General features: G+C 38.2%; 1 protein-coding gene across 1 annotated transcript; it reads left to right on the forward strand.

The window, feature by feature from the left end:
• Nucleotides 1-4,896: 4,896 nt before the first annotated feature.
• LOC132114292 (mucin-2-like) lies at nt 4,897-19,166 on the forward strand. Its single transcript, XM_059522404.1, has 23 exons — nt 4,897-5,060; nt 5,138-5,242; nt 7,582-7,614; nt 7,705-7,764; nt 7,904-7,951; nt 8,062-8,142; nt 8,256-8,336; nt 8,683-8,742; nt 8,952-9,011; nt 9,102-10,544; nt 10,692-10,733; nt 11,364-11,423; nt 15,245-15,328; nt 15,702-15,752; nt 15,838-15,873; nt 15,958-16,008; nt 16,240-16,299; nt 16,630-16,653; nt 17,558-17,626; nt 17,730-17,780; nt 18,117-18,182; nt 18,450-18,552; nt 18,714-19,166. Exons 1-23 carry the CDS (start codon nt 4,897-4,899, stop codon nt 18,810-18,812), a joined length of 2,931 nt encoding a protein of 976 aa, XP_059378387.1. The 3' UTR covers nt 18,813-19,166.
• Nucleotides 19,167-22,962: the final 3,796 nt, after the last annotated feature.

The following is a 22,962-nucleotide window of genomic DNA, read 5'->3' on the forward strand; positions in this document are numbered from 1 at the left end:
GATTAAGATCTGGGGAGTTTCCAGGCCATGGACCCAAAATTTCAACATTCTGGTCCCCGGGCCACTTAGTTCTCACTTTTGCCTTATGGCACGGTGCTCCATCGTGCTGGAAAATGCATTGTTCTTCACCAAACTGTTGTTGGATTGTTGGAGGGTGTTTCTGTGGGAGGGTGTTTTGGTACCATTCTTTATTCATGGCTGTGTTTTTGGGCAGAATTGTGAGTGAGCCCACTCCCTTGGATGAGAAGCAACCCCACACATGAATGGTGTCAGGATGCTTTACTGTTGGCATGACACAGGACTGATGGTAGCGCTCACCTTTTCTTCTCCGGACAAGCCTTTTTCCAGATGCCCCAAACAATCGGAAAGGGGCTTCATCGGAGAATATGACTTTGCCCCAGTCCTCAGCAGTCCATTCACTATAGTTTCTGCAGAAGATCAATCTGTCCCTGATGTTTTTTTTGGAGAGAAGTGGCTTCTTTGCTGCCCTTCTTGACAGCAGGCCATCTTCCAAAAGTCTTGGCCTCACTGTGCGTGCAGATGCGCTCACACCTGCCTGCTGCCATTCCTGAGCAAGCTCTGCACTGGTGGCACTCCGATCCCGCAGCTGAATCCTCTTTAGGAGACGATCCTGGCGCTTGCTGGACTTCCTTGGATGCCCTGAAGCCTTCTTTACAAGAATTGAACCTCTTTCCTTGAAGTTCTTGATGATCCTATAAATTGTAGATTTAGGTGCAATCTTAGTAGCCACAATATCCTTGCCTGTGAAGCCATTTTTATGCAACGCAATGATGGCTGCACGCGTTTCTTTGCAGGTCACCATGGTTAACAATGGAAGAACAATGATTTCAAGCATCACCCTCCTTTTAACATGTCAAGTCTGCAATTCTAACCCAATCAGCCTGACATAATGATCTCCAGCCTTGTGCTCGTTACCATTCTCACCTGAGTTAACAAGACGATTACTGAAATGATCTCAGCAGGTCCTTTAATGACAGCAATGAAATGCAGTGGAAAGGTTTTTTTGGGATTAAGTTAATTTTCATGGCAAAGAAGGACTATGCAATTCATCTGATCACTCTTCATAATATTCTGGAGTATATGCAAATTGCTATTATAAAAACTTAAGCAGCAACTTTTCCAATTTCCAATATTTATGTAATTCTCAAAACTTTTGGCCACGACTGTATAACTATTATTATGTCATGCTGTCCATCTGTTAGTAATGCTTTTTATCCCACAAAAGACATGAATTTAGTGTTTCACTAATGATGCATTTTTGCAATTCCTTCAGCAGGCGTTGGATGGGAGGTGGGGAAGTTGTTCAGATCGCTGAGATTCTCCACTCACAGATATGCATCACTATCACTATGACTCAGTTGTCGAACCCGTTCATGTCCCGTAGCAGTAGGTGTAACCCATGGTGAAACCACACCAGGCCTGTTAGCTTTCTCTCATGTTCAGGGGTGTGAGTGTGTGTGAGGTCAGCAGAACGCTGGTCATTGGGTTAGTGAGTATCCAAGAGACTATACACACCTTGCTTGTTTTAAACAGTGTGGTTTGGATCAGTCACACGGTCTTTATTTGTAGGCACTGACTCATCTGTTCACCTCCAGTCAACACTGAGTAATCTTTGACAAGTTGATGTAAGCAGATAGTAGGCATCACTTTAGAAAGTCTACAGCGTGTGAGTTTTTTATTCAATCTAAATTGTCCATATATATCAGATCTATCACAATTCAAAGTAAAATAAATATAAAAATGTGGGTCTATTATAAAAATAATTGTTCATAAATATTTTTGACAAATTTCTCATTTAAAATTTGAATTTTTAACAATTAGAAATTCGCTTTTTATGTTAGCTGTTAAAACACTCTCAAAAAACAAAACTAAAATGTAAGCACAGTATAAAAAAAACATATTTCAAAGCAGTTTTGTTTTAAAATATTCATATTTGAAAAGCCATTATGTCCACCAAAATTTTCAGTGTGGTGCAAGCAAGCTATTTTGTTTAATTTGTTTTTATTTTTTGTAATTTGTTTACATTTTTTTTATCATTTGCTACAAGGTTATTAAATCCAAATTTTTGTTAAAAATATTTCTTAACAACTTCTTAATCATGAATACAAAGATTACTTTTTCCAATTTAAAAGTAGATTTTGACTTCATTGGGGCATTGACAAACCTGTAAGCAGTAGGTGGCCCAAACTGTTATTTATGGAGGCTTTTCTAGAACATTCCCACGGGAACACCTTTTGAGCTTGCACCATCCCTCTGTACTCTGAGTCACGCAGGAGGCAGATATCACGATTCAACCAGGTCAGATTTGATGTGACCTCACTTCCAGTAACTGGTACAGATTTGTTTGAATTTGGGCTATAAGAGTAGAATCAGTAGAATTCAACAAATAAAGGGGGGAGAGTATCTCACCTCGCACTGCAGCCAAAACTTGATGTACGCAGACACAAACAGTTACACACAGGTACACACCTATAGGTTTGTTTGGGCTGGCCTACTCGACTGGATGAGCGGGTCTGTGCCAACACCCTTCCCTGTTCGCTGGAGGAGAGAGCTGTCAGTGAACAGTGAACCTGAATGTGTGTGTGTTCAGTCAGCCGAATCCCTAGCACTGCTCAATACTTCTGCCACCACACTGCAGCTAAACTGACTCTAATAAGGTAGGTCATCGGTTCCTCTTGAGAAAACTTTACAAACTGCTCATTTCTATTTTTTTCTGAGACTATTTGGGGTTGGCAACTACTTATTGATGAGGTTTTTTATTTCACATTCTTATATATCTGCTGCTTTCATCTGTAGTACCTGATATATATCAGAGTGAAAGTGTTTTTGCCTTCATATCTTTGATTTGGCTTTCACACTGTCACTGTCACAATCACTGTTCAAGCATGTCTGGTCTTGCACAAGCTGTGTTGACTCTTGAAGGTCGTTTTGTGTCACTATGGTGCAATGAGGACTGTAGGAATGACTTTGGCTTTATGGACTTTACTTTAGAAAATTAATTTACTAGGAATAAGCCTTCTGTCACATGTAGACATGAAGCTTAAATCTGGAAATTTTATATCATGGTTTCTCTTGCATCGTTGATCAATAGAAAGCATATTGTTCAGGTAAACTAAGGCTGGTTTAATTTTAACTTAGTGTGTTTTAATGTAGTGTGTGTGTGTGTGTGTGTGTGTGTATATATATATATATATATATATAATTGGTACTGTACACTGTAAAACAAGGTTTTAGGTTTTACCTTAAATTTACAGTTAAATACCGTAATTTCATTAACTGATATAATGTTAACAATCTATTGAAGAAACTGTTTTGTACCTTTGTAATACACTGGTAAGCACCAGATGCAGGTGGTGATGAGAAAGTCACGTGATGAACCAAATCCCATCACAAGAAGCTTTTAAATAATAAAATACAGAGATATTTAATAATAATAATAAATAATAATAAAATACATGGAACCCTAATGCTAAACTGAAAAATGCAATAAAAAATGTATTTAACAACATTATATGTAACACACAACCCTAATAAACATAACAGATAAGAAAAAAAACAAAAAATAAGAAACCGTTATTTCAAAGAAAAAATATCAAATTCAAACAAGATTTTAAATGCAACACAGAGAATTCTGGTTTGTAGTGTAGCATTTTCACAGTTTTTTTTAACTGTTTAACCGTTAAAATCGCAGTCAATTTTTACAATGTAGGTTAATGTTCAGGACATAATGAATGATCAGGTGTTCAGATTTTGTCATTGTCAGATTGTGTGTGTGTGTGTGTTTTCTGGATGGATGGACAGGCTCTTCTACATGGTTCAGGAAAGGAAGCCATGAATCTTGCTTGATGGTTCAGAGTTACAGATCCCTACAGATGTGTATCTTATGATCTGTACCTTAGGTTGAATTAAACGAAGAGAACTATGAATGATTTATGGGCTATGTCATAAAGAATTTGACTTATGTACCTGAAACCATGCTAGCATGCCATCAACATGACTCTGCAACTTCCCTGTTTTCTGTGTTGGATGGAATAAATCTGTCACTTTCTTGAAGAATTTCCTAGGTTATTATTATTTTTTTTCAAAGGGAAGTTGTTTAACATTTTTTGTTTGGCAGTCTCATATAACGAGAAATATATATTGTGATAGGTAAGCCTGCTAACAATTCATTACCTTTGTGAACCTGCAATATATCATTTGTGACATGCAATTCACTTTATATTTAGTGATTATTGCTTTAAAAAATGCAGTGCATCCAGCAATAAAACAATCCAGTGAATTCATATTAATTAAAAGTCTAGTGTTATCAGTAACATTGTGAAATAGTATTACAATTAATTTTTTTCAGTGTCAATGATCTTTCAGAAATCATTCTAATATGCTGATTTGATGCTTTATATTTTAGCGCACCTTCGGTGCATTATCAGTATTTTCTATTTTGACGAAAATGTTACCATGTAAATGAAAATAAATAAATAAACCAATCTATAAAATGAATATGAATGTTTATTATCGTGTTGTTTTACGACTGACCTCTTTTTTTTAATCCAGGTGTCTTTTGAGGTGGTTTTTAGATCTTTTTGACTAAAGAAATGTCCAAAGGTGAGTTCCAGTAACCAGTGTCTCAGTGTGTCTCTCAAACTCTCAGTGTCTGTGTGCAAGCCAGAGCTATTCATTTATGGCATTCCACTCGACCAAAACAATCATTTCCTGCGTCACAGCATCGAATCCTGCCGTGCCACGTCACACATTGCTTAACACACTCAACTCTCAGTTAGACTTGTTTTTTTTTATTCTAAATACTCATCACATTGTCTCATATAACTGTTACCACTGATGCAATCAACTTTTGGCTCAATGTAGTGATATCAAAATATGTTTGTGTATGATAAGCTCTGGACTGTCTTGATTTCAGGGGGGGAAAGACAGTCGGTTTTGCGAACCACTAAGGTTCGCACCGCTCTGAAAGGAGACAACAGCTGGATACAGAGACGAGAACAAGAAAATCTTGAGAGAGAGGAGGAGGAGGAGAAACCATGGTGAGAAATAAATATTATAACAAATCTTAAAGTTCAGAGTTCACAGTACAGTTTGTCTAACACGTTTTCTCTTGTAGGATCGCTGAAGTGCGAGCGAAGCGCTCAAGTTGTGTGTTTGAAGAAACAAGTACTGTATCCTTACCCACAGCCAATGAGCCCCAGCCCAGACCTGACACAGACAAGTATGCATTATTACTCTCCATGAGCTCTACTTTTACATTTATTCATTTACCAGGCCAAAGGGAGCTACATATGTGGAAAATGGCAGTAGAGCACGATAAAGTGTCCTTTAGGTTCATTGAAGACCTAACACACCACTGCATTTTGACTCATTATCAGAGATTTGATGTAGAAGAGCAATGTGGTAGTTCAGTGTAGAAATGACAAAAGACCAGGAGATGTGCAGCATTACAAAACAAAGCAAAACAACAGCTACATGTCTGGTTGGTTTTGGTGATGTGATCTGTAAAGTTTAGATGGTGGTCAAACACTATCCTCAACTTTCTGGCAGACCTGGATGGTGTTGTCTTTTGTGAACCTTGCTGAATGGCGCTGTGGTAAACTGCTGGACTGGCGTTAGTGTAGAAACCTACCATCCATTGGGTGACATTGTTGGTGATAATTCTGGGCTTGATGATGATGCTGTGAGGAAAGATCACACAAGCTGCTGGATTCAGCTTTGTGCTTCTATTTCTGGACAACCGTGCTGGCTATAAAATAATTCAACATCATTTATGAGAATCAATAAAGCTAACTCTCCAGTCGATCTGCCTCATCCCATATAAACTCCTATTTCTATCGCTTAGTTAGAGCTGACTTTGACGCTTATATACGTGTGATTTTAACCAGTGATTCACCAGAGCTCCCCAAGGACCACCTTCCTCATTTCCATGTTGTACACGGAAAAGTAAAAAGAAATACACTAATAAATAAATAAATACACATGAGAATAAATCAAGATAAAATGAATGCATACAAATAAATATAAAATTAATTAAAAATAAATGAAAGAATAAGTGAATAAAAATGACAAATAAATGTACAAATAAACACAGAAAAATAATAAAGAAAAAAGGTAATAAAAATAATTGCAGAATAAAATTTTACTGCATGAATTATATTTGTTTTATCAAGTCATTTATTCATTTATTTTACTATTATTACATTTATTTATTTATTATTTTGGAAGGCATTTGTATTTCAAACAATATTTCTAATTTACATGGAATGGAGGCATTCCCAAACTTTTCCGCCATCAGAACTTCTTTCACCTAAAAATTTACTGGAAGTACCCCTGAGTTTTTAAAATAAATATTTTAATAATGTCACATTTGCATGTTAACGGTTCTCTAATATTGGTTAATGGTCACATGACATCCAGGTAAACAAATACAATATTTAATTTTTTTTAGCAAGTGTTTTGATTTTTATGATTTAATTATTCGCTTTTCATTAAACTCACGAACCCCTTGCAGTTCCTGTGCAATCCCCAGTTAGGAAAACCTTTGACGTAATGTAATGTTTAATGCACTTCATTTTGTTAATTACAACGAATGTAATATATTTTCATACTCTTTGAATCTTTGTATCAATATGGCATAAGATTGTCCTATTTAAATCAATGTGATAAACAAGTTAGGTCAAAAGTAATCTAGAAGTAGTCTTATATTACCTCAAATGTGTAATGTAATGGATTACGTTACTCACTACTATTTGAAAGTATAAGTGGAAGGATTGATGTTGAAATTTATGTTTTTGTTTGATAGGTAATATAAAAGTTGTTAATTTCAAAAAGTGGAAGGGACCAATAACCAAACCCTGAGGCACACCAGCAGTTGACACCAAAACACAATGAATAGTGCATTTCTGCGAACAATAAGGTGGAAAGGAGTATCTGGTGAATTACTGTGTTGAAGGCTAAAGAATGATACAGCAGAATGAGGATGGATAATTGAGAGGACATTTTCGCCAAATGCAGGGTTTTGTTGACTGATAGCAAGGTCTCTGTTGGATGTCTGCTTTTGAAGCTCGACTGATTGTTGTCTAGCTGGTTGTTCTATGAGAAGGGGAAAAAAGTGTTTTTGCAATGGACATGAGAAAGGAAACGGATCTATTATTATAAGATTATGTGCTTAAGCAGTGGAGATTCCTAACACTGTAGGAGTGACAAAAGAAGTGTAGGAGATATGGCTTGTAGAAAATAGGAGGGAATATGGTTACTAAATATGTAATATACAGGCTAGACTCCTAAAAATAAAGTTCCAAAAGGGATTTTCACAATGATGCCATAGAAGTACCATTTTGATTCCCCAAATTTGAATAAATTAAAAAAAAACCTTTACGACTAAAAGAAACCTTTGCACGGTGGAGATGTTCTGTGGATGTTTAAGATTATTCATTGAATCATCAATGCCAATAAAGACCCTTTATTTTTAAGAGTGTCAATGAGTTCTGTAAACCCTATAATGTGTCTTTGTACTGTACATGTTAAAATGTCAGTATTTTATTTTTAAATTCACAGACCAAAAACACCTGCATCTGGATACTTAATCAGGTAATGAGAATGCTTGGCCAATCAAAAGTTATTTTTATCAACACTGCCTTTGCATTACTTTCCTTCATATGTGATAATTTACTTTTGCAGAGGGGTGTTCACAAAAACCGAATCCAAGCCAACATCCACCTCATCCACCAATGGATTTGCGTAAGAAGATTCTGTAGTTCTATAAGCATTAGAACATCATGAAATAAATTACATTAAATTCATATAGACCATTTCTAATATATGATTTGAAATTGTTGAATCAGTTTTAATAGTATGCTATTTGTCTCTCCTCCCTTAGTGGAATAAATAGCTTCAACAAAAAGCCATCTGAGAGTTACAAGAAAATGTAAGTTAGCCGAAAACATTATTCAAGCATGTAGGTCATGCACACGAAGCATTTGAGCTCATTAAAGCACATCTTAATTATGTTTATATCCATTTATATTCTTCTCCCAGAGCCCCCCACACAATTCGGTCCAGCAGTGAAAAGACAGCGCCGTTTGAACCAACTCTGAGTCCAGAGGAAATGGAAAAGAGGTGAGAGACCATACTCCACAGACTGATTTATCCAAGGTGACTTCATGTTCCTCTTCATTAAATGACCTTTCTGTTGCGTGTGTGTGTGTGTGTGTGTGTGTGTGTGTGTGTAGGACAGAGACAGCCAGCACTGTGCTGAAGGGATCAGCAGCAAATCGACGGTCATACGTAATGTCAGCTGCAAAGAAATACGGGTAAGTGTTTTGATTAAAATATAACTTTTGAAGTTTATGAAAATTAATTATACAATGGTAATACCAAGGTTGTGCCATATACTTTAGCTAATAATATGTACATTTAAGATACTAATATCTTAAATAAGTTAAAAAAAATGTTTATCTCAATGCAGGTCACAGACACATAGATGTACCTTTAATTCCACCAAGCTGATAGCTCATCTAAAAAAATAATAATAATTCAAAATCATTTCAAGTTTGAATGTTATGTGACTTTTCCCCATTCATTCTCAGTTACTTTTCCTCTGTACCATTATTTGGGGAAAGTATTAAGGTGAATGCATATCCCATCTAATATTTCCAGATCTACAGAGAAGCCTGACAGCTCGGCTGATATGAACACTTCTTCCTTTGCTGCCAAAAGGTACCAGCACACACTGACAAAAGTAAATAGGTGAAGTGGCAAAGGCTGATGGTATGGCACAGATTCATCTTACTTATCTATCATTATGTGCATCTGCTTCCATTAAAAAAAACACAGCAATAAGTTCAAGTGTCCTACTTTACCTGTGTAACCCCTATTTGTTAGCACCATTATCCTCATCCTTTTTTTCATATGTATGTGGTTTGTAGGGTAGTTATCGGTAATGATGATGACACCAAAGCATCTGTTAAGTCTGTGCCTGTGCAAAGGTAAACTACACAAGATCTGTCAATGATACACCTTCAAGCTCCTATTTGTTGTTTAACACTGTTTCAATTGGAATTTTATTGCATTTACAGTGTTAAATCAGACACTGAACCAGTGGTGAAGGAAGACAAGCCAGCAGCACCTGAGACTAAAACTGCATCTGAAACAAAAACAACGATTGAACCTAAACCCACAATAAACTCTAAACCAGCACTTGGAACTAAGCCAGTGACTGAAACTAAACCTACAACACAAACTAAAATTACAACCGAATCTAATGACACATCAGAATCTAAACCAGTGCTAGAAAACACAACACAGCCTAAAACAGCATCTGAGCCTAAATCAGCTTCACAACCTAAACCTACAACTGAAACTACAACAACAACTGAACCTAAACCAGTGGCTCAAACTAAACCTACCACACAAACTACAACAACAACTGAACCTAAACCCACATCAGAACCTAAACCAGTTGAAACTAAACCTGTAACAACTGAATTTAAACCAGCAATTGAAACTAAAACAGCAACTGAAACTAAAACAGTTGAAACTAAAACAGAAACTAAACCTACAACACAGACTACAATAGCAAGTGATCCTAAACCCACAGCAGAGCCTAAACCAGTTGAAACTAAACCTACAACACAGACTACAATAGCAAGTGATCCTAAACCCACAGCAGAGCCTAAACCAGTTGAAACTAAACCTACAACACAGACTACAGTTGCAAGTGATCCTAAACCCACAGCAGAGCCTAAACCAATTGAAACTAAAACAGCAACTGAGACTAAAACAGTTGAAACTAAAACGTTCACACAAACTATAATGGCAACCGATCCTAAACCCACACCAGAGCCTAAACCAGTTGAAACTAAACCTACAGCAACAACTGAACCTAAACCAGTTGAGACTAAAACAGCCACTGAAACTAAATCAGTTGAAACTAAAACCTTCACAAAAACTATAACAACAACCAATCCTAAACCCACACCAGAGCCTAAACCAGTTGAAACTAAACCTACCACACAAACTACAACAGCAACTGATCCTAAATTAGTAGCTGAAACTAAACCTACAACACAGACTACAGTAGCAAGTGATCCTAAACCCACATCAGTAATTAAACCAGTTGAAACTAAACCTACAGCAACAACTGAACCTAAACCAACTGAAACTAAACCTACAACAACTGAACCTAAACCAACTGAAACTAAACCTACAACAACTGAACCTAAACCAACTGAAACTAAACCTACAACAACTGAACCTAAACCAACTGAAACTAAACCTACAACAACTGAACCTAAACCAATTGAGACTAAACCTACAACAACTGAACCTAAACCAATTGAGACTAAAACAGCCACTGAAACTAAATCAGTTGAAACTAAAACTTTCACAAAAACTATAACAGCAACTGATCTTAAACCCACACCAGAGCCTAAACCAGTTGAAACTAAAACAGAACCTGAAGCTAAATCTCAGCCCAAACCAGCACCTGAATCCAAGTCTGAACCAGCTCCAGAGAAAAGGTTTGCTCTATTAATGCTCATATTTAACAGAAATAGGAGTAATTGCATGTCTGATGTTGATTGAATAGCCTTTTTACACTGTGTTTGTAGTACTCTTTAGCACTACATTATACTGATACATTTTCTTTATGTTGTTATCATTTGCAGCCTGTCTGACACCCTGATATCCTTCAGCACAGAGCCTGTCAGGTACAAGATGATCATAATAGCATCCGTCATATAAAGATTATATTCATTAATCTCAATGCCATTCATGTGTTAAGGGGTTTCATTCCGTATTAATGAGTTTAGAGTATCTTTAGAGCTGTTTATCTGACCTCACTGTCATGTGGATGTATTGCCACTATTGCCAAACTTGTCAGATTCATGCAGCCTCAGACATGACATAAACTATATGCATACACTGATGATTGTAGAAATACCAATTTAATCATGTACCATTCATGCAAAACAGTGAATGAACACAATCAGTGAAAATATTGTCTTCTGCTTTAGTTTATTTATCCTATAAACATAATATGTTTATTAAGGTTCTCAGTTTGTTTTGCTTGGTGTATTTAAGGTGTATTTAATTTGATAGTTCACTGAAAATGACAATTCAGTCATTACTTACTTACCTTGGTGTTATTTTAATGCTGTGAGACCTCCTTTTCCTTTCTTTTTTTTTCGGAGCACAGTGAAAAAAAAGTCTGATTAAATTTAAAGAACATTTTAAAATATGTTTTGAAACAGACCACAAGGGGACAGGAGAGCTCCATCTGAGACAGTTTTGATCCTAACCCGTTTACTTCATCATTACTGTATTTCTTTGTCCTGCAGTTCTGGCCAAACGGATCTGGGAGTAGATCTTCTCAGTCAGGATCTGCTCACAGACAGCAGGTGAGAGGACTGTATGCACATATGATAACTATTCAAATTATGTTAGATCCCCTGAGGAGAGTCACATACAAAACAAAGGCTGTGGTCATTCTGTAAAACTGATGCATCATAAGCATGCAAAATGACATGAACCATGACCCCCCTTCCCCCCCCCCCCATATAATTCACTTTGAGCACATGGCTGTAATGCCAAATTAAACTGTAAAACAAGAAAATCCTATTATCTTAATTATACAGTATATTACAATATGTTCATTTAGCCTGAGATGCAACAATGCAGTTTATTAACACTTAACAACACATTATTTAAAGGTTGACAGTCTGTTATGACTGCACACAGGAAATGAGAGATCCAATCACAGTGTTTTAATGGGGTAATCCAAAATCAAAATTCAAAAACAGGCTAGAGGTCAATAACAGCGAAAGCAGTCCAAAAACAAAAAACATGAAAAAACACAAGGGAACACGAGAAAGCCGGGTGACGGAAAACAAGGACTCCATGAAACAGATAGAAACAGACCGGTTTATATAGACAGGTGAAAATGATGAAAGTGAAGACAGCTGAGTGCAATTAACAGGTGTGCAATTAACAGTGATGAAGGGACAAGGCTTTGTGGGAAATGTAGTGCCTGCAGTGGGGTGACTATGGGGAAGTGAGACCCCTAGTGGACACCCAGGGAAACACAGACCAGACACTGTGACATTACCCCCTCCTCTAAGGAGCAGCTACCAGATACTCCACCGAACACAAGAACAAACCAAGGAACATAGAGACTAGGAGGGAGGTGGACTGGTGGAGGATAAGGTGGAGGGACGGAGGGCCAGGTCAATAGAGGGAAACAGAGACAGGAAGTGAAAAACAAAACAAAAACAACAACAAGGTGTCCAGGAGGGAGGTGGACCGGCAGAGGACCAGGGGGAGGGACGGAGGGCCAGGTCCATAGAAGGAAACAGAGACAGGAAGTGAGACAAAAAAACAAACAAAATACAAAACCACAAAAAAAACAAAGAGGCCAGGAGGAAACGGAAAGTTCAGGGGCCCAGGGCAGAGCCGACAGGGCAGGAATCCAGGGTGGAGCAGGTGGAACTGGAGCCCACCACAGCCGAGCAGACGGGACTGACGCCCACCAGGGTGGCGCAGAGGACCACCACAGCCGTGCAGTCGAGACAGAAGCCCACCAGGGCGGTGCAGAGAACCACCACAGCCGTGTGGTTGAGACAGAAGCTCACTAGGGCGGAGCAGAAGAACACCACAGTGGGATCGATGGCACAGGAGAGCAAGTCTGGTTAAGTAAGCCTGAAATAGAGAACGTGAACAGGTTAAGGGTGGCCTCCGTGGCCCTGATGAGATGGTAGATGGTCTCCATGGCCATGACAGGATAGGACGCTCAGGAAGTTCGGCTGAGACATGACTAGGCTCTGGTAGTTCAGCAGAGACGTGAAGAGGCTCTGGTAGATCTGTGGTGATTTGACTGGGTTCAGGAAGAACACTGGTGACTTGACCGGACTCTGGAGGGTCGACGGGGACCTGACTCGACTCTGGAGGGTCACCTGTGGCTGCCATCTTGTGCAGTGGCGCTGGGCTGGCAGCCATCGTGTCTGGAGAGACTGGTGTGGTCGGTGTATCCCTTTGACTACGATGGTGAAGGTAACTGGTGAACCCCCAAAAGTCCAGGACTTCCAGCCCCTTCATCTCCCACCCAGGCAAAGGATCATCCAGACCGTTGTTAAACAGGTCCTTCAGTGCTTCCTCATTATACCCCAGCCCTACTGCCATTGTCCAAAAGATCTGCGCAAACTCACCCACCTCACTCCCCTTTTGACGGAGGGTGATTAGGTTCAGGAACCTCCCCCTCCGCTCCTCCATGTTGGCTGGGGAATGGATACGAAATCTCATACTGCTGGATCTGGACATGATGGAGTCCTTCTGTTTAGAGCCCTGCACGGGCCTCAAATCTAGGCCCTGGCCCGAGACGCTCAGGCCCTAGCCCGACCCGTGTCCGACAGCTCATCAGAATTATCAGCCCGAGTCCGACACGAGCCCGTGTTTTTATTTATTTATTTATTTTATTACACAGCAGAAGCCTGCCCTATTTGCAACAATTAAAAAAGGGGTCAGTTTTGTGTTATGTTTCTTTTCATTTCTTTATCAAGAAAAATGTTTGGAGCATTTTTTTTAAATGAAGATTTACATTAATCAGCCGAGCCGACAGCGAGTAGCCTAAAACATATTTAATCAATTAAGCCTCTCAAATTAACGCTAATACTTTACTTGGCTACAATAAAATCCATAGATATAAAACACTTCAAGCATATCACACAGACAGTTAGTTTAATATATGTTTATTTATTAAACCACAGTGAGTAAAAAAAAAATTGAAATACTGAGGCAGGCTCGCAACAGCGCTTGCAAACGAAATGAGCAATAGCCTACAATCTAAACAAATTAAATTAATTAAAACAAACTTGCAGGTTATCTTACCTCAAAAATGCACCACTTAACATGTCCATTCTTTTTTCCATTAGTTTCCAACAGTTAAGCGAAAATAAAGTCCAGTCAAATGAAAAGTTAGAACAGTCTCTTACAGAGCATCGTGGAGAAAAAGAATAGCATCCAGAGTGGAAGGTTTTAACCCAGTCCTCCTCTCTTCTATCACTCCTCCCGCTGCACTGAAGACACGTTCACTGCTGCTGCTGGCGGGACACTAAACACAGAGCGAGCCAGTCTTGACAGTTGCGGTAGCAGGGTCTCGTGCTGTTTTCACCATAGCAGCACATCTCGTCCATCACCTTCCATGTTGTGATTGAGGCGCATGTATTGCTGTACCTCATCGTCGTCATCCTCGTCCTGCTCCACAATGTTTTCAAACTCGGCCAGCGCTCTCTTCTTTGCTGCGTGGCCCGCAACAACAGGTGCAGACACAGAAATGCTCGCCGCTGCATGAATCATCATTTTATAATTATTAGTTGGCCAACTAGGCTATGATTAATACATTAATTTAGAGGCCTATAATAGCTACTACAACAATAAGTGGATATAAGTGAAGTATAATCGTGGGTCGCGCTGACGGAAAAGCGTGCGTGCGTGCGTGAGACTGTCATGTCAGTATGTCAGTATAATTATAACGGGTTGAATTATCAGATTATGAAAGTTATGAGGTTATGAAATGTCTATGTTTGTTTTTCTATCGTCGACGTCAACTTCTCATTTTTTTTATTAATGTCTAAAAATATAAATAGAAGGATAACCTAAAAAAGGCCAGAGGCCCGGCCCGCATGTGAGCTATAACGTGAAAATTGGCCCGAAGCCCGGCCCTAGGGGCATAAATAAGTCGGGGCCCGTCGGGCTCGGGCTGAAATGCAGGGCTTTACTTCTGTTATGACTACACAGGAAATGAGAGATCCAATAGCAGTGTTTTAATGGGATAATCCAAAAATCTAAATTCAAAAAAGGCTAGAGGTCAATAACAGGGAAAGCAGTCCAAAAACAAGAAACATGAAAAAAAAAACAAGGGAACACGAGAAAGCCGGGCGACGGAAAACAAGGACTCCATGAAACAGATAGAAACAGACCGGTTTATATAGACAGGTGAAAATGATGAAAGTGAAGACAGCTGAGTGCAATTAACAGGTGTGCAATTAACAGTGATGAAGGGACAAGGCTTTGTGGGAAATGTAGTGCCTGCAGTGGGGTGACTATGGGGACACATAGTGGACACACAGGGAAACACAGACCAGAATGCTACACAAATGCTACTGTTAAAATGTTACTAAAAAATCTATAGAAGGGGCTGTTAAATATCTGGATGTGTCCCCTCTAGTTCTCTGCCTCAGACGAAGAAGACACATACAACTCTAGACCTGCTTGCAGATGATCTGATTCCCTTCAGTGCTACTTCCACCAGGTGAGTTTTTCTTGATCTTTTTTCATTCATGGGTCATGTACCTTACTTTGAAGAATATGCATGCAGCAGATTAGACAGATTAGCAATAATGTAAAAATAACACATAAAAGAAGCTCAGAAAACCACAAAGACTTCACTTAGGTTTTGAAGTGTAACTAATAGTTTCATATTTCTTCTTTCTTTCTAAAAATATCAAGATTTTAGTTGAATTTTTAACATGCATTTACAAGTTAAATCCTTCATGTGCAGTAAAGTTTTAATCTACTTCTTTTTCATTTATAAAACAGTGCTTTGTCTTCAGCACCATGAACCTTGCATCAATTCCACTTGTGCATGCTTCTAAGATTAGTGTGATTTTTTTTTTCTTCTCCAGCTTAGTTGATGAATTTGATCCAATAGCAGCATCGAGTGAGCCCACAAAGAGGTGGTGATTCTGACTGAACTTCTCAGTGTTTAACAGTCATGTGTGAACAAACGCCTCACTCTCTGTCTTCTTGTGTCTTTCACAGTCCTCACTGGTACAGTCCTCCTAAACTGGACTCAGGGTGATTGTACAGATTCATTTATCAGGCTCCATTTGCTAAAATTATCATACAGTTTGTCATAAAAGTGTACATTACAATTTTCAGGTCCACGGATACATTCAATCATTTTCAGCATCCTGTGGATTTGGTTGCTGAGTGAGTATATCAATGAATTTACATGGAGCTGACTATTCATTTAATATGATGCTTTATAATTTAATGTAATATTCAAATTAATTGAACTGATTGTAATTTACATTTTGATAATTTTGTAACATAATGATAATAAATAAATTATAATATAAACGTAATGTACTATTGTCTTTTTACACAGTGCATTTGATTAAATATAAATATTAATCCAGATATTTTGTTTTTAATTGATAGTATGTCACCAGATGTTTTGGTTTCCTTGGCTGAAAATGTCTTTCCAATTGATCCTAAAAGGTAACTGAATACTGCCTATAACTGTTTAATTCTCCAGAAGCTGGTTTTTATTAGCACAGCTCATTTCTTGAGGCAGCACCTGGACCTGTCTGTGTTGGTTCATATTGTTTGCACAGAGATCTTCACGATGAAAAGTCAATAACATAATGAGTTAATGTCCCGGAGAAGGAAGTAGCGAGGTAGTTTGAGTCAAAGCCGACCCTTAAACTCCACCTGAGCTGCAGATAAACTCTCACACAGTATCAGCCGCACTTTCACACGTGTGCACATGCTCTCTGGAAATAACCCTAGCCTTCATCTTTTAAAAGCAGCATCTGTTTGTGTTCACAGTGACTGGGAGACTAACATGGAAAGGTAAGTGCTGCTGTTCTGTGAGTGAAGTGCATTTCATATACAAAGGCTTTAATAAGTAAAACAATAATTCAAGCAAATTCCACTATTCCTACTTGAGAGTATGAGATTACTGAAGATCGCGCTAAGTGTCATAATAAACACTTCTTGTTTAAAAAAATTCAAAGATTCAAGATGTTTCTAAATAAAAATATTAGTTATTGTGTGGGATTTTTTTTAATTATGTTTTAATATATTGTAATAATTTGACCCAAATGTTATATTATATTATATTTATATACAATTTTATATTTTATTGCACATTAGCATACATATGAACTGTGTTTATAAAGATATTACACAATGATTTAATATCTGATTAAAATATTAAATATTGAGTAATGATTAATGTTTAATATTAACTTCCAGACTTATTGCAAAATTTATGGAAATCCATATATATATATATATATATATATATATATATATATATATATATATATATATATATATATATATATAGTCCTGATGTTCCTTAATTAAAGAAAAAGTCTTGCTGATGTTTCCAAAAAAAGATATTTTAAAACCAGGGTTAACAAGTGCTTAACTGTCCGTTCAGGCCAAACCATCATGTAATACTCATGTTCTGGTCTCAAGGGCTAAACTAGCTTTTCCTGTTTAGCATCTGATTTCAGAATTAAGATATAGGGCAGGTTTTCTAGGACAACAACTAATATAGTATAAGTATAGCCCTGCTTTAGATCCTGTGTTACTCATTGTTTCTGAAAAGATCCTTCTGAAGTAGTGTCTTGACAAAGACAAATACTTTAAAATGCTGCATGTCTCTATATTTTCACCCTACATCAAAGGTCACATGTATAGTTGTCTGAGACAAGATTTTACCATGATGACTATTTTTGTCTTGTAGTTACAAAACTAGCATCAAAACAGTGCAGAGTTCTGTCCAGGAGAAGTTACCAGAATCTGATTCCAAGAAGTATGTGGGATTTTCCAATGAAAGCCTTTAGTCCAATCTGATTATTTGAACCTGAAAGTGTTGTTCTGTTGAAAGCCTGATCTCTTTGGTTTTCTGTTTTTAGGGGCTTCGTCTATGTTAAGGAATATGTGGATAACTCGTTTCTTGATGGCAGGTAACCTGGAGGCATCATATACTTAGAATAATTTTCAGAAGGTTCTCAACTGACACTTAAAGCCTCTGCTTACATATGATACAAAAGTAGCATTAAAATGAATGAATAACATGACCGTGAATTGCAAGCGTGAAGCGGAGGAGCCTCAAGGGACTAATGTACAATAATGCACCAGATCTGAAGGACAGACATGCAACCGTTTTTATTTATTATTGTAACTGACGTAAGATAACTGCAGCAGTGCAGAGATGCTTGTCAAAGAATAGCAATCTGTGGATCAATACAATATCTTTAACCACAAAAATGTCCTGTCTCCTTTTTTATTTTATTTTATAGCAGCTCTGATTATGTGTCATCAGCAACCTCTAACTACAACTACAGCAGCCCCAGCTACTATACAAGGTAACATGTTTCTATATATATATATATATATATTTCACATGACATATGAAAGCAGCACCAGAAACAAGGACACTTATCAGGATTCATTCTGTATTTATAAATGCACATGCATGCATTTTTGGGCAAATGTTAATATCATGTATGACTGTATAGTCTGTTTTAAGGGTGAGTACAGGTATGTATCGTTTACTGCACAAGCAGTGATGAGTGTGAGTTTCTTAGTTTGTCACATGAGCCCTAAACAATGAGCTCATTTGGTCTTTTTAGAAGCGAGCTCACTCCCTGTACATACTGTGGAGAAATGGTGGGAAGCGACGCCAAAATCACCATCGAGCACCTGAACATATCGTGTCACCCATCCTGCTTTAAGGTACGCAACAATATCCGCTCACACAAAGGACTCTTTTTCTCTAATTTGTATGGCACAATGTGCTAGATGCTTTGTGTAATGCTACCCTGCTGTACTTAATAATAAATGACAACATGCTTTAATGAAAATATGTATTGAATTTTCTTTTCCTCCCACCCTAGTGTGGTATTTGCAGTAAACCAATGGGAGATTTACTCTACAATATGTTTCTCCACCGTGGGACGGTGCATTGTGAGAGCTGCTATTCCAATGTGCTATAAGATCTGCTTACAAGCCTGAAATATCCATCTCAAAGTGTGACCAACTTGAATGAACAGGAATTAGTTCCTTACTGTACTTCATTGATACTGTATGCTGACAGTACACTGTGCAGAGTACCTTCTGAATATGTCATAAAAAGGTTTTCTTGTGCAAACAATGCTTGTTGCAGGGCATCTAGGATTTTTTATTTAGATTCTGCTGCGTTAAATGTTTAGTCAAGACGATAAGAATTTATATCTTTGTTTTATTTAATCATCAGAAACCATTTTAATGAAATTATTTTACTGTTTCAGAAGCTGTATTGTTATGGAAATATGTATCCTGCATATTCACAATTAAAGAAAAATCCTCATCAGTAAAGTCTGTCTTTTATTGTTTTGTTATATAAGAATGTGCAATAAAAATATATAAATATAGCATAAGAAATACTGAGGTTCACAAACATTCAAGACATAAACAGGATTCAGGAGTCTTGAAGGAGAATCTTGATGTGTTTTAATGAGATTCACTCTTCAAGACCATCATGCAAAGAAACTTTGTTCCCTATAACTGCAGTGATATCCATCCATGATCTCTTCTGTGATCCGAGTGATTGTGAGCCGTGAACGTTCAACATCCGCTGAAGCCTCATTCTGAAGAACATTCATTATGAATGTATAACACTGACAAGAAATGTTTAAATATAATGAGATCGTAGTGATTAGTCTAGAAAATTTCCAAAAATGTAACATTTGAAGAACAGCTCATCAGCTTTGGGTGGACTGTAAAATAGTCTTGAGCTGATAGAGGATGTTTTGATCAGTGACGTCCCCTCCGGTGGCTCAGCTCATCTCATCGGCCTCTGTAAGGACGGATCTGATGAGTGACTCCAGACCCTCTGCCAGTAGTCCTGCGGCCACATCTGGAGCCAGCCTATAACAGGTCAATGCACAATAAAACATCCTGTAAGCTTTAGATCAAAAACCAAGCTAAAAAATGTCACATAGTGCGACGAAAGCAGGATAAAATCAGTGCCTACTTCTACATCACTGCCTCTTTAGCCCCGCCCACTGATTAATGCATGCAGAAGGAGGAGGAGCGATGCAAAGACAGGATTACTCCAACAAAACCTTAGTGAGTCTCTGAAGTGCCTTCTTTGTGATCCTAGCACCGTATCTACATCAGATGTGAGTGATGCTGCGAATCCATTTCTCTTTCATGTTTACTGTCGGGGATTTGTTGTCGCTCTGCACCACATCCAGTGTTGACAGAATCACTGATTATAATCACTGTTGTGCAGCTTGCATTAGGAATGAGCACCAGATCGCATCATTGTTTGCTTGCTTTACTTCACTGCAGATTCATTTTTAAACAAGACAGTTTGATGCGGGCTTCTCAGAGAGACTGAGAGTAAAAGATGATGCGGAGTCTGACTATATTGCATCCATATCGTCTCCATTACCACTATTGCATTGTCTGTTTCAGATTTGATATATAATGAGTATTTATACATTTTTAACCCTAATGACTCATGATGTTTTCTTAACAACGTCACAGCAGCCTCTATCTATTATTTTAATTTGCGAAACTAAGCCAATCGTAGAATGCACTAAAAACAAAAACAGGATAGAAAATAGCCTGCATCATCTAATTTAGTACGTTTTCTGGTGTTAAAGTCTTGCTAACATTATTAGCAGACCTCAGAGAACATCCAGTTCATAACCCCTTTAACTTAAAAAGTGAAATGCACATATATTAGCAAATAAAAGTAAAATAAAAGTAGTTCAGCCATCATTTGGGTCAATACTTTCCACAGGTCCGTATCCAGGACTGGGCAGCGGGCAGCCCATGTGTCACCTTTTATTTATATAGCGCTTTAAACAAAATACATTGCGTCAAAGCAACTGAACAACATTCATTAGGAAAACAGTGTCAATAATGCAAAAATGATAGTTACAGGCAGTTCATCATTGAATTCAGTTATGTCATCTCTGCTCAGTTTAAATAGTGTCTGTACATTTATTTGCAATCAAGTCAACGATATCGCTGTAGATGAAGTGACCAAACTGGGCTTAATGTAAGAACTGCAGTGGGTTTGTGAGTTAAGCTAATAACTAAATCATAGAAATTTAATTCTTGAACACTAAAAAAAAAAAATAAAAAAAAAAAAAATAATAATAATATTATATATATATATATATATATATATATATATATATATATATATATATATATATATATATATATATTAATATATATATATATGGCGGAGGAGCCTCATACGCTCGGAAGTCTGTGTCATAGAAAATAATGGATGCCGTGTGGCTATACAGCTGGATGTTACGGTTGCTTGTGGCTAGGCAGGACGAGTGGGCACAGTCCACACACTCGGTGTCTCCTGGGAAGTGTGGGAACAGATTGGAGCTCCACCACAGAAGAATGGGCAGCTTATTATTGGGGCGAGGGTCAGTGTTTCCAGGGCCACGGTACGAGCTCACACTGGCAAACTCTATGTCACTGAGGGCACTCTGGGGCTGGAAGACACCACTGTCCCCTGTGTCCACTGACCCCTGACCCCAGCAGCAAACAGGGACCACCACAATAAGCCACAGGTGAAGCGCCATAGTCAACCTGAGAAAGATACAGAGTAAAGACACTGCATTGAAATTTCCTTGGTTGAAGAAAATTCAAGCATCTACATTTGACTTTGAACATTATTAAGGGCAAAAAGCATGAAAAGCATGAAAGATGCTTAAAATACAGGTCCAGTGCTGCATTGTCAAGAAAATTTAAGCCTGGTTTATATTGAAAGAGCCCACAAGAGTGCAAGGGGCTGAGCAGCAAAACAGACATCGTCGCGGTGTGGATGGTCGTTTGCATTGAGTGCAAAATACCTTGACTGCATCTGAAATAGCATACTCACTGAATAAGTTCTTCTTTTGAATAAGTAGTAACTTAGGGACTTAGGGAAAAAAGTATGTTCTACAACCCGAATTCCGGAAAAGTTGGGACGTTTTTTAAATTTTAATAAAATGAAAACTAAAAGACTTTCAAATCACATGAGCCAATATTTTATTCACAATAGAACATAGATAACATAGCAAATGTTTAAACTGAGAAAGTTTACAATTTTATGCACAAAATGAGCTCATTTCAATTTTGATTTGTGCTACAGGTCTCAAAATAGTTGGGACGGGGCATGTTTACCATGGTGTAGCATCTCCTTTTCTTTTCAAAACAGTTTGAAGACGTCTGGGCATTGAGGCTATGAGTTGCTGGAGTTTTGCTGTTGGAATTTGGTCCCATTCTTGCCTTATATAGATTTCCAGCCGCTGAAGAGTTCGTGGTCGTCTTTGACGTATTTTTCATTTAATGATGCGCCAAATGTTCTCTATAGGTGAAAGATCTGGACTGCAGGCAGGCCAGGTTAGCACCCGGACTCTTCTACGACGAAGCCATGCTGTTGTTATAGCTGCAGTATGTGGTTTTGCATTGTCCTGCTGAAATAAACAAGGCCTTCCCTGAAATAGACGTTGTTTGGAGGGAAGCATATGTTGCTCTAAAACCTTTATATACCTTTCAGCATTCACAGAGCCTTCCAAAACATGCAAGCTGCCCATACCGTATGCACTTATGCACCCCCATACCATCAGAGATACTGGCTTTTGAACTGAACGCTGATAACATGCTGGAAGGTCTCCCTCCTCTTTAGCCCGGAGGACACGGCGTCCGTGATTTCCAACAAGAATGTCAAATTTGGACTCGTCTGACCATAAAACACTATTCCACTTTGAAATAGTCCATTTTAAATGAGCCTTGGCCCACAGTACACGATGGCGCTTCTGGACCATGTTCACATATGGCTTCCTTTTTGCATGATAGAGCTTTAGTTGGCATCTGCTGATGGCACGGCGGATTGTGTTTACCGACAGTGGTTTCTGAAAGTATTCCTGGGCCCATTTAGTAATGTCATTGACACAATCATGCCGATGAGTGATGCACTGTCGTCTGAGAGCCCGAAGACCACGGGCATCCAATAAAGGTCTCCGGCCTTGTCCCTTACGCACAGAGATTTCTCCAGTTTCTCTGAATCTTTTGATGATGTTATGCACTGTAGATGATGAGATTTGCAAAGCCTTTGCAATTTGACGTTGAGGAACATTGTTTTTA

This window comes from Carassius carassius, chromosome 33 (genome assembly GCF_963082965.1).
Source record: "Carassius carassius chromosome 33, fCarCar2.1, whole genome shotgun sequence".
Lineage (NCBI taxonomy): Eukaryota > Metazoa > Chordata > Actinopteri > Cypriniformes > Cyprinidae > Carassius > Carassius carassius.

Coding starts and splice junctions, on each gene's coding strand:
- LOC132114292 (XM_059522404.1), top strand. CDS start 4,897: ATGTTTGTGTATGATAAGCTCTGGACTGTCTTGATTTCAGGGGGGGAA. Junction 5,061..5,137: donor GAGGAGGAGGAGAAACCATG/GTGAGAAATAAA, acceptor TTTCTCTTGTAG/GATCGCTGAAGTGCGAGCGA. Junction 9,012..9,101: donor AAGTCTGTGCCTGTGCAAAG/GTAAACTACACA, acceptor TTGCATTTACAG/TGTTAAATCAGACACTGAAC.